The sequence below is a fragment of the Lactuca serriola genome, chromosome 6, assembly GCF_051521515.1.
Source record: "Lactuca serriola cultivar US96UC23 chromosome 6, Lser_US96UC23_V15, whole genome shotgun sequence".
Classification (NCBI taxonomy): Eukaryota; Viridiplantae; Streptophyta; class Magnoliopsida; order Asterales; family Asteraceae; genus Lactuca; species Lactuca serriola.
In genome coordinates, this window is record NC_136413.1 from 58725667 (window position 1) to 58737583 (window position 11917).

Here is an 11917-nt window from a genome sequence, read left to right on the forward strand (position 1 = left end):
TAGCTACAACCGAGACTACCGCCCGGAGGCAATATGTAAGGGGCAGTCCAAAGGGTAATCATTGTGATTACCATCACAATGGTGCTTGATGGATATGTAACAATTAAGGCAGAAAGGGTCACCTTGCTTAGAGGTGTAGGTTCCCAACACCTGCACCAACACCTATGATTAACCAAGGAGTTGTACCAGTAGTTGGAAGTAAAGCTTGTTATGAATGTAAGGAGGTTGGTCATTACAATAGAGAATGCCCAAAGTTGAAGGGAAAATAAGGAAATGCCAAAGGAAGGGCATTTGTTAGAGGAGCAAGAGATGCAGTCCATGATCCAACAGTGGTCACTAGTATGTACTTAATTAATGACCTATATGTTGGATTGGGTGTCTAAGTCCACAAATATAATTGGTATAAAGTTGAATTGATAGTAACAGTCTTTTTGCATTGCCCTCAAACCTGGCAATTGAATATGATAGCTTTTAGAGAGAGAGAGAGAGAGAGAGAGAGAGAATGATTTATTAATAAATTAATTGGAAATCAAAATAAATATTTTTTTAATATATTATGGGAATAATATATTAATTGGAAATAGTATTATTTAATTAATCAAAAATTAATTAGAATTATTTTGGGATTAATTGGATTAATTAAAAGTGCAGGGCCTGTTTGGTTATTTATTAAAAGTTGAGGAAAAGAGACCATTGACCTTATTGGATGATGTGGACGAAAATTACTTGGGCAAGCCCAAGGAATTTCATCCAAGCCCCTTGAAAAAGGGGAATGGGCCGCTTGGTCACCTAGAAAAGAGATTAGGGTTTCCTCCTTAAACCTTAGCTTTGGCCCCAAGTTACCTTAGCTATAAAAGGACCCTTAGCCTTAGAATTTTGGCCAAGAAATTCCTTTAGAGGCTTTGGGCCAAAATTTCTACTCTTCTCCTCTCTCTCTCTCTCTCTCTCTCTCTCTCTCTCTTCAAGCTCCTTTGTTGCTAAGGTTTGGGTGTGAACCATTAGAGGCGAACCACTTGTGGCACTTGCTTCCAAGAGTCTTTCAAGGAGGAATACAAGATTGTTTACAACAACAATCGTTAAAATAAGTTTCTTTGTCTTATGAATTAGTTTGTTCATAGGAAATTTTTTGTATGCTAGTGTTCATAGTATGTTGCTATATGTGAAAGAAAAAAGATCCTATTAGGTTGCATGTGCCCTAACCATTTGAATTGTTTAAATGTTTCCTGCTTAGTGCATTAGAGTTGTAACCCTAATAACCCATCAGTGGTATCAGAGCCTAGGATATTATTTCATGTATTTTCACATTGGTGAATCAAAAAGAAACCTGGTGTTTCATTTTTCGTAGCTCACGACGTAAGCAAAGAGGCTCACGACATGAGCTCAGTCAGATCCGATTCTGTTTGTTGAAAATCAGGTCTCACGACGTGAGCTATGAGGCTCACGATGCGAGCTCAGTCCAGATCCGAAAATATGGATAATATCCGCCTAATCTGCTTTTGTTTGATGATTACTTGGTATACTTATCCTTTAAATCCAATCTTGGTGTATCTATGATGATAAAAATTAAAGCCAAGAAGTTAGGAGATAATTATTTGACTTGATTAATTGTTTTGTTGATTAATATCATTGATATTTTAAGGATATAAATAATAAATCCAGATATTAATTGAACTTAATAATTAATGCCAAATAATATTTTGTATTTTGAAAATTTAAAAACATCCTTATGGATCGTATTATTAATTTAATTAAGTGATTAATTAAAAGATAATTAATAAATCCATAAAATGTTTAAATTTAATTAAATTAAAAGATTAATTTATGAAAAGATTATACCCTTGCTATTTTAAAATGTTTTAAAATACACCTTATACTATGTATATAATTAAATGTTTAATATATATTATATGTATAAGAAAAGTCAATTAAACCGCTATAAGGGTAGTTTAAGAAAGAGGCCTATAAAATGACCATCATTGGGTATCCATTCTTACCCACCGCTCTCTTGTATGGTGGAAGGTCATTAGCCGAACGGGTTTGATAGGAGAATTAATTCTCATTAATAAGTATAATGCAATTTAAAAGTAACTAAACTATTTTAAAATCCCACTCTTAGTTACTTAAGGAAAAATATGAATTTGTATGCTAATCCATGAAATTGCACACTACACTTTATAAGTCGTTAGTGGAGCACGTGTGGTTAACCGGCACACTAATAGGGGACTAATAAAGTATGGTAGTGGGTGTCTCAAAATCATTGTTGATTAATGGAGAGTGTGTGGCTAACCGGCATATTAAAACGAGATGATAAATGACATCGAGAGTACCAAACTAATTTTCATGGTTATTTACATCTTGTTTGTGATCCTCGACATCCCAGTCACAAAAGTGAGAGTATAATCTGAGATTAAACATGCCATTGATTAGATTCAATGAATCTCATAGATCTAGGAGTTTCATTAGATTGAAACTGGTAAAAGCGTTACCTACCTAAAATAGACTCGAAGTTGATTTCTTCAAAGTTTGAATTGAAAATATAGATCCTAGTCTTAATTTAAATTTATGGGTTAATAATTAAGGATTAAAATCAACTAGCTTGAATTCTCTTTTCTCAATTTATAGAAATTAAGGCAAGACAACAATGGCCTTCCTAATTCTTTTGGAAATGGTTTTCCTCTACCATCTGAAGATGATCTTCCACATTCTGATCATGGTGAAAATGTGTTCCATTCTTTAAGCATTGGTGGAAATGGATATCATGCTTCTCCAACTCTTCCTCCTCCTCCAGTAACTCTCCCCACCTCTCGAGTTGAAAATTACAAAACTACTCAAGCCCTATTGGCATGTAAACATCAAGATGGAAAATCTATGTGAGCGCATGTTCTGGAAATGAAATCGCACATTGATAAATTGGATAGATTGGGTGTCATTTTCCCAAGGGAGCAAGCCATTGATTTGGTTCTACTTTTGCTTCCTAAGTCATATAGTTAGTTCATTGGGAACTTTTATATGAGGAAACTCGACGTGACCCTAATTGATCTGACACATATGTTGGTTGGTGTTGAAGCAGAAATGCTAAAGAGCACAAGTGAAGCAAAAGTGTTTGAAGGATCAAATTCCAAAGTTTCCATGGACTTTAACAATGGTGACAATGGTGGTCCAGAAAATATTTCTCTTCCCAATGGAAAGGGATCGGCCAAGGTCAAACTGTTTGATCGTATGGTAAAGAGAAAGGCTAGTTCTGAGAGATAGTTCCATGTGTTATCCCCAAAGATTTTATGTGTTTCTATTGCCAATTGAAGGGAAAGGCTAGTTCGTGTGACTCTACTTCAGGTACATCCATTATCTAACTTTATCATCTTAACAAGTTCCTATTCATATACCTTTAATACATGATGTGATTATCACATTTTAATGGTATTGCAGGATCTAAGAAAAAGAAGGAAACTTAATAAGAATGAGCTAATTCTGATCGTGTGAGATGGATTTCAGTTAAATGGTTTGATGGTCAGAATTTGGATTTGCTACTTTGGAGTTATGATAATTTAATAGATTACTTAAGAAATGTCTAAAAACATTGTTTTCATTTATGCATTGTAAGGACAAGTTCCAAATTTTCATTTATTATCAATAAAACTGAAATTTTGGTTTATATAGTTGGTTTACTTTATATTTCCTTGCAATGGCATCTATGAAAGTGTTGGTTACATTTCTATTATTAGCAATATTAATTGTGGATTTGATTCTTATTATTTCACTTGTGGTAAATGTTATAATTAAATAAGTGATAAATAATTCTTATCACCCAAGTTCTAATTGGATAAAAACTTGGAGTCATACAATTTGAATTGCATGATGTATAAGAATCATGATCGTTGGAAGATTATGACTAATTCATTGATCACATGTTTTATGTGAGTCATAGTGAAGGAATAATGAATCTAGTCATTTGATATGGACGATTCAATCTACCACAAAGGATGAAAACTCTATTAATCATGATTTACTGATGATTTAGTAAATATGCTTGTGTTTCTAAGATTAAGAATAATTCTAACATTTTGAAAAAGGTTTTCAAAGAATGGTAGAACGAATAAGAAGAATCTGTTAGGTAGAAAGATAAAGGTTTCTCCAATCTGAAAGGAAAGTAGAGTACTTTAGTATCGTGTTTTGTGATCATGTTAACGATTGTGGAACTATGTCTCAATTGATCCTCGAAGAACATCTTAGTGCAATTGTTTGACTAAGAAGAGGAATCAGATATTGTTGAGATGGTTCAATTGAGAGATGGGTCATACTTTGTTTCTAATCAAGTTTTAGAGCCATGCTCTAGTTACTTCTAATCGTATCTTGATACTTATTTCATACTAAGTAGGTTTGTAACACCTCATGAAATGTGGAGTAATAATGTTTTCTTACTCTAGCACATTTGGAATTGGTAGTTGTGAAGTTTTTTTTGGTTAAAACAAAGGATAAACTAAGACCAATTCACGAAGTGTTTCGTGTCGGGAATCCAATCTAACTTTTGAATAGTTGTTTTTACTCGTCAAGGAATGTTCCTTAATAGAGAAACTTATATGTCAAGAAGTCAGTGGGAGTCTTATTGATCTTGAAAAAGTTTAGGAGTCAATCGAGAATAAACCTTTTAGTTATCACTAGCACACGAACTGAGGTTGATAACCTATCGTGTTAAGTTGACATATTCTTGTTTCTTTGCACCTTCCACTTGGGTTGGCAATGCTTATGAGTTCTATGGTTCTCATTTGACTGTAAAAGGCAAAACACATTGGTCAGTGAAACTACATTGATCAATATAGGTAAACTGCTTAATAACATGGAAACACTAGTAGGCCCTTGTGCTACCAGATGGCAAGAAATTAACAATAAGCAAAGTTTGGTCCATGAAAGCTAAATTTGAATTTAATTTTTTCATAAACCTTGTCTTATGATTGTAGGTTGGAAATTATAGATTCACATGGATGGGAACAGGTACACCATAAAAATCTTGGTGGCAAAAGGTTTCACTCTAATTTATGAGAATAATTATGAGGAAACACTTTCGCTAGTAGATTTTAATGATCTGATAAACATCATTATGGTTAGTAGTAGTGTTAATTGTATTCTCAAATTCGCAATATGATTACAACATCTCATTTTCATAGTTCAAATTTTGAGAAATGGAAAGGAATTGTTTGAACTTTCAAGACATATAGCTATAAGTTCCGAAACGGTTTCAACACATATGCACACACACATACATATATTTTATCTAATGAAAGGTGTATAAGCTTAATAAGTCTAGTCGGAGACTTATCGAAGCACAACGTATCAGAAATCTGCACTTTAGTAAGAAAAAAAGTCAAGAGCATTGATTTCTAAAAGTCTAGTTGATTTATGGGTACATGTCAAAGCTAGTGGGAGCATAATTGTTGTGCAAATAGGAGCATAAGTGTTATGCTAATGGGAGCATAATTTTTTATGCTAAGTATTACAAGTTGCCAATACTATTCGTAGGGAACAAAGTTTTCAGTTTGCAAGTTGCAAAGTTTGGATATTGTTTGCCATAATAAGGTTTAAGAGAGAGGGCACTCATACTTCGTTTCAAATCTAAAAGTTTAGATTGAAGGGTTTTAAAATAAATTAGTCTTGAACATATATGAATATCGTGTTGCAATGGTTCAACATAGAAAATTCAATATATGGAAATATTATAGCAAAAGACTGATAAGATATTAGGTCTTTATGTAATACATTATAAATCGAGTCCTATATGCTTCAAATATACGATCGATTACATACGCTATAATATTCACTTATTCTGATTTTTCCAAATGCCTTGGGCAATGAGAGGGAAAAGGACTAGAACTTTGTGTGACTAAAGTTGTTGAACAACTGTTAAGAATATTCTGAGGTTTTATCAAAAGAATTGGTTGCTTGTGGACAGTTGGAAGTATAGTATTTTTTGGAAGGACTATACTAACATGTTTTAGATTAAGATGATTATGGAAATGTTTCCATAGAGGTAGTTGATTATTAAAATTTACATGTGAGTTAGAAACTTTAATGCGAGGAATGTGTTCAAGGAGTGTATCTTGAATTTGAGACTTCATTACCATGAAATTCTTCCAATGGAACATTTTGTAATATCGTTGGCTAAGTTTCTATGACTTTGAAGCCTCAACATTACAGAAGATCACTGCATGTAAGGTTGAACTCTAACACATTCTAGTAGTGACAAGAATTTGGAATTGTGAAATAAGCATCATTGGAATAGTGTCCAGTCGATCTGTTCGGAAAGGGAGCGAAACCGATTTAGAGCAATAATGAAAACCGATAACATGACCGTTGAGACTACATCGATGCCTATCCCGATTTTCAGTCAAAAACCCAGTTGGAACCGATATGTGTTCTTATATATTTGGTATGTTTTTTTTATCCCAAATGATTAGAATAATACCAAATCAACCAACAAAAGTTAACCCAATATATAAATAAATATGGTGTTTTATAGTCTAAATGAAGTACAAACATTAAAGTCAATGTTGAAACAACATAAATTCACCTTTGATACCCTATCTTTCGGAACTTGTACTTAATCAATATGTAACCAAATAAGGTGTTTATATAGTCTAAAATATTGTACACATTTAACTACTATGTTGAAAAGTCATGGCATTCCGACTTGAAAGAGTTATGGCAGTCTAAAGAAGATGAAAGATTCAGTAAGACCATGATCAAACTGAAACACCTTTTGTACGAGCTAGTAGAAATAGGGTTCAATGGTAACATAGAAGACGGTCGAAATTACCAGGTCATTAGGATACAATTGAACAGTTCAAACAAGTTTATAAAGGTGTAATGTGAACAATCCAAACAAGTTCAATAGTAATATTTGAAAAAAAAAATAAGGGGTTAAATATGAACAAAACCTAAAGTACGTTACCTATATTAATTGGTCATAAGGATATATATATATATATATATATATATATATATATATATATATATATAATGTAAGGTTCTAAAAAGTCTGTCATGACTCATGACTCCAAGACTTGTACTTGACGTAATATTTTAACAAAATGCCTCCTTAAGTAACATATGTATGAAAAAAATAGTAATTGAATATATATATATATATATATATATATATATATATATATATATATAGAGAGAGAGAGAGAGAGAGAGAGAGGTAGGTTCAAATGTTTTTAGCAAATAGTGTGTGACTAAATGCACCAATGAGAATTCAAGAATAATAAATCATTAAATAAATTAAAAAAGGGTATAATGGTAAACTTCTTATATCTAATTATGGTAAAAAAATAATTCAATGAATATCTCCTTAATTAGTTTAACCCTACAAAGCCCACATCCCTAACCTTAAAGAGTATGACGGCTTCCTTAAATCATCGATACCTCAATTCCTCCTTTCCACCAGAAATCATCGATACCTCAATTCCTCCTTTCCACCAGAAATCGATTCTTCCACAGATGCATGTTCTTCGGCCTATTATGATTGGAAAGAGGCTGGAAGTGAGGGTTCGGTGGTGCTGGTGGATCGCTAGCATAGGCGATGGAGGGAGGCCGACAACGCAGGGCTGCTCCCCTCGGCTCCATTCTTATTCTGGTCCGATCGTCTTGAAACACAAGGGTGGTTGCAAATTGGGAGTTGTAAGGTGACAGTAAGTCGTATGGGGTGGTGGCAATCGGCAGGTGGGTGGAATCGGTGATGGAGGAAGCTGGGCAACAATGATTCAATCAATAGGTAAAGGTTCCTTCTTTTCTTTTTGTTCTTGTTTGATTTGGAAGAATTACATATGTGTTCGTTTGATTAAGAATCGATGGATATTTGTAGAAATGCCTCAAAGAGAATTTGGCAGCTTTGTTGTAGAAATGGCCTAAAAGAAAATTTGATTTCTATGTTGCACGCCAGGTGTTTGTAGAAATGCCTCAAAGAGTATTTCTTTTATTTTCTTCATTAAACCTTTTGATATGTTTTTTGTTGTTTTATTAACTCCTTATTTGTTAATTACCTGAGTAGCATCAATCTTTGCTATTGGTATTTGATTTTTTTAATCAATTTAGGGTGAAGATTTGATTAAGGATTTATAAGAGATTTTCACAAATTTGAGACATTTTAGAACTTAAACATTGTATGAATGAGAAAACTCTTCTCAAAAGCATTTATAATCACCTGATTAAATAAGCAATATGTGGAAAATATCGAAATCATTGATTTTATTCATCCGATGGTCCAGATCTGTGCATTCTGGCACACAATAGTTAGTAAAAACAAAATAACCTAAGCATATATATATATATATATATATATATATATATATATATATATATATATTCATTCTAAATCACACATTACAAACGATGTTTTTTAATACTCATCGTAAAAACTTGAAGTTTGATATTATCGCCAAGTTATGTTTAACGTTATTCAGAACCTTGATATAATATACACAATCAAATTAAGTTCAATGGTTCAATGAATCCAAAAAGAATAAAAAAAAGTTAAGGATTAAATACAAACAAACCTAAACTATTATTTTAATAAATATATATATTTTTAAATATATCGAAAGAGATTTATTTTAAAAAAGTAGCGGCATCTGTGCGTAAAATAATAGAAGTGAAAAAAAGAGGGTAAAGGGTGAATGGTCGAAGATGTAAGATGGGAAACAGTTGTAGGTACGTGGAAAGGTTGACTTGGGTTGATGCTGTCAGCCACTATCACACACTGATTCTTGCAAGATTAGGACCACTATACCCTTTGACAATGACCAAACACCACTCTCTCATGAATGGTGGTCTCACATGACTTATCATCATCATCACCGTAATCATACCTCCATGCAAATCGGAGCCTTTTTTTATACCATAATCATAATGTTTCATAATCACAAATGTTATACCATAATTACAAACATATATATTTTCTAAAATTAAAATCATATATAACAATAAAATTTGTGATATTTAACAAAATGTAATCACATAACAAAGTAGAACGATGCATATAAGAGCTTGTCCTAAAACCCCTATCATTTTCATAGAAACAAGAAAATATTGTATTTAAAAAAAAAAAAAAAAAAGAATAATATCTTATATACCAATACATTTTATAATAAATGAGACATGTATATTACAAGAAAATCTTAAACTATAAGTTACTTGTCTAAAGTTCATCAATAAAAAAAGATAGAATATCAAAAAGATATATAAAAGATGGATAAAAGATAGAAGATAGAATATCAAATGGAAGTAGACAATTTGATATAGAACCACATAAAATATTTGTGTGTGTGTGTGTGTGTGTGTGTGTGTGTGTGTGTGTGTGTGTGTGTGTGTGTGTGTGTGTGTGTGTGTGTGTGTGTGTGTGTGTGTGTGTGTGAGAGAGAGAGAGAGAGAGAGAGAGAGAGAGAGAGAGAGAGAGAGAGAGAGAGAGAGAGAGAGAGAGAGAGAGAGAGAGAGAGATTAATATTATATTAAATATAATAATCAGCTTCTTTGGGAGTCTATCTGGATGAATATATCAGTGCCCCCCACCCCACTTTGTATGTATTTAACCCCAACTCCCAACAACATACTATATACATTACAAACACACCCTCCTCCTTCTCTCTCTCTCTCTCTCTCTCTCTCTCTCTCTCTCTCTCTCTCTCTCTCTCTCTCTCTCTCTCTCTCTCTCTCTCTCTCTCTCTCTCTCTCTCTCTCTCTCTCTCAGCAACACCCGAGAAGTGAGACAATGAAGCACAGCGTCCGTTGTGGTGTTCCTTTAATCTTCATTCTTTCCCTTATTGTCTTTTCACATACATCTGCGCGTTTCTTGCACACCAAACCAGGTAATATAATCAAACCTTTTTCCTTGTAACTTGCTAAACTTCTTAACAAAATCTAACATTTTTGGATGAATATACAGGTGAAAAGATGGATGAACACCATGAATCGATCAACAGCAGTGAGGGATCTCTTGTTGAGTTGGAAACCATCAACTCCATGAACGTAAGTTACCTTCTTAATTTTTTATGTTTCTTATACCAATTAACTAACTATTAGGTGTTTATTGATTATCTTTTTATTTGGGAATGATTTAATTTATAGGAGCTTATGGGCATGGAGAACTGTGGAAGTGAAGACGAAGAGTGTTTGAAGAGAAGAGTTCTTGCTGAGGCTCACTTGGACTACATTTACACCCAGCACCGCAAACCTTGAAATATATAAGTCGTATTTCACCTTCTCGATCTATATAGCTTTTTCTTTCTCACTGTAACATATATGTCTTAAAAGGAGAGACCTAGCTAGATGGAGGACTAGATAAAATCGTATACTCACTGGGAGTCCGGGTGTAAACCTTGTAATTTTAGCTATATCAACACTAATTCGAAATAACATATTATATAATATGCATTCATGAGCATCTGTATCTATATATTCTCTTATCTGTTGGTGGGTGGCATATGACCCCAACTAGTTTCAGGTAATCTAAAGGTCATAAGTTAAAAATAAAATAAAATTAAATTGTACATATGTTTTATAAATTAAGGAAGTTATGAGACAGTTGGACGTCAGTGAAGTTGACCAACAGATTTGGACATTTAATATTGTCACGGTTGTAAATTTTGAAGATTTTAGTTACCATCAATTTCTCAACAAGAAACCAGATTCAAGTACAGAAAAGGAGTTGAAATATGCTATGTTTTCTATTAGACTATAAATATATGAAAAAATTAAATATTTTTTAATTATTTTTTGTATTTATCCTCTTGCTTATATACAATTATGATCTAATCCTACTTATATATTTCTACATGTAGATTCTATTAATTTTCTCTCATAATCTCCTCTCTTAATTTTGACATTTGTTAAACATTTGGCCTAACGATAAGGAGGAATTCTCGAATAAGAGGTAATGAGTTCAAGTCTCACTAGAAGACATAAATGGTGTTTAGTAGTAAATTAAGTGAATGTTAATTTGTCGTTTCAAAAAAGAAAGATAAATAGAAATAAAAAATAAAAGTATGAATGATTTCTTGTATTTATTTATGTAAAAACAACACATATATTTTTCCCTTATTTAAAAGGTTTTATCATTTACTTCGGGCTCACAATTTTTCTTTAAGAGGAATTATAGTTGACAATTACCAATTAGAAGTACAAGTACATGCTAGCTTTTATGGTGTCAAATCCTTTTTTTTTTGCTCTCCTCTAGCTGTCATCGAGAGTACATTCCCCCTTATTTCTTGTCTCATTCGATATCAATGGGTCTCACCGTTGAAAAAGTTAACACAGCAAAACCTTCTTCAATCATGCTTTCACCATAAGCAACATAAAATTGGCATCCTCATTCTTTTGGATCAAATCTACTACTACTGTGCCTCATGAGTGGAACTATTCCATATCGACACATGTGTTTATAATGTTCACGACCATATCGATCTAGAAAATCCTTGTCCTGCTAATATCGATGAAGCGACCTGGAAACAACTTGATGTCTCCGTCAAATAGTGGATCTACAACACGATATAAACGAATCTGTTGCGAACTATCATGAAACCATATGCTACCGCTCATAAAATTTGGAAACGTCTTCAAGAAATAATCAAGGATAACAAAACTATACAAGCCACTTATCTCAAATAGTAGTTCAATAAGACTCACCTTGCAGTATTCCTAATGTATATTATGCTCATCTCAAAACCTCTACGACAAACTCGCTAACGTTAGCAACTCTATGTCAAAAACCAAGATAGTACTCCAACTTGTTTCTGTCTTTACAAAAGGTGATTTGGATACTGTCTCCAACTTCACTCAACAACTTCAGAAGTTTCAAAAAAGCGCGTTCACAACTTTTTGTAGAAGATACGACACGCACAAAACAAGACATGCATGTTCATCATGCCTT

At 32.9% G+C, this 11917-nt stretch overlaps 1 protein-coding gene across 1 annotated transcript; it reads left to right on the forward strand.

Annotated features, from left to right (window-relative positions):
- The first annotated feature begins 9607 nt into the window (after positions 1-9607).
- On the forward strand, positions 9608-10426 carry LOC145059253 (uncharacterized). The gene is made up of 3 exons (XM_079007101.1): positions 9608-9857; positions 9935-10017; positions 10117-10426. Exons 1-3 carry the CDS (start codon positions 9761-9763, stop codon positions 10225-10227), a joined length of 291 nt encoding a protein of 96 aa, XP_078863227.1. The 5' UTR covers positions 9608-9760; the 3' UTR covers positions 10228-10426.
- The last annotated feature ends 1491 nt before the right edge of the window (positions 10427-11917 follow it).

Excerpts from the sequence above, each read along its gene's own strand:
- LOC145059253 (XM_079007101.1), top strand. The coding sequence starts at position 9,761 with ATGAAGCACAGCGTCCGTTGTGGTGTTCCTTTAATCTTCATTCTTTCC. Across the intron at positions 9,858-9,934 it reads TTTCTTGCACACCAAACCAG|GTGAAAAGATGGATGAACAC; the intron begins GTAATATAATCA and ends ATGAATATACAG. Across the intron at positions 10,018-10,116 it reads AAACCATCAACTCCATGAAC|GAGCTTATGGGCATGGAGAA; the intron begins GTAAGTTACCTT and ends TTTAATTTATAG.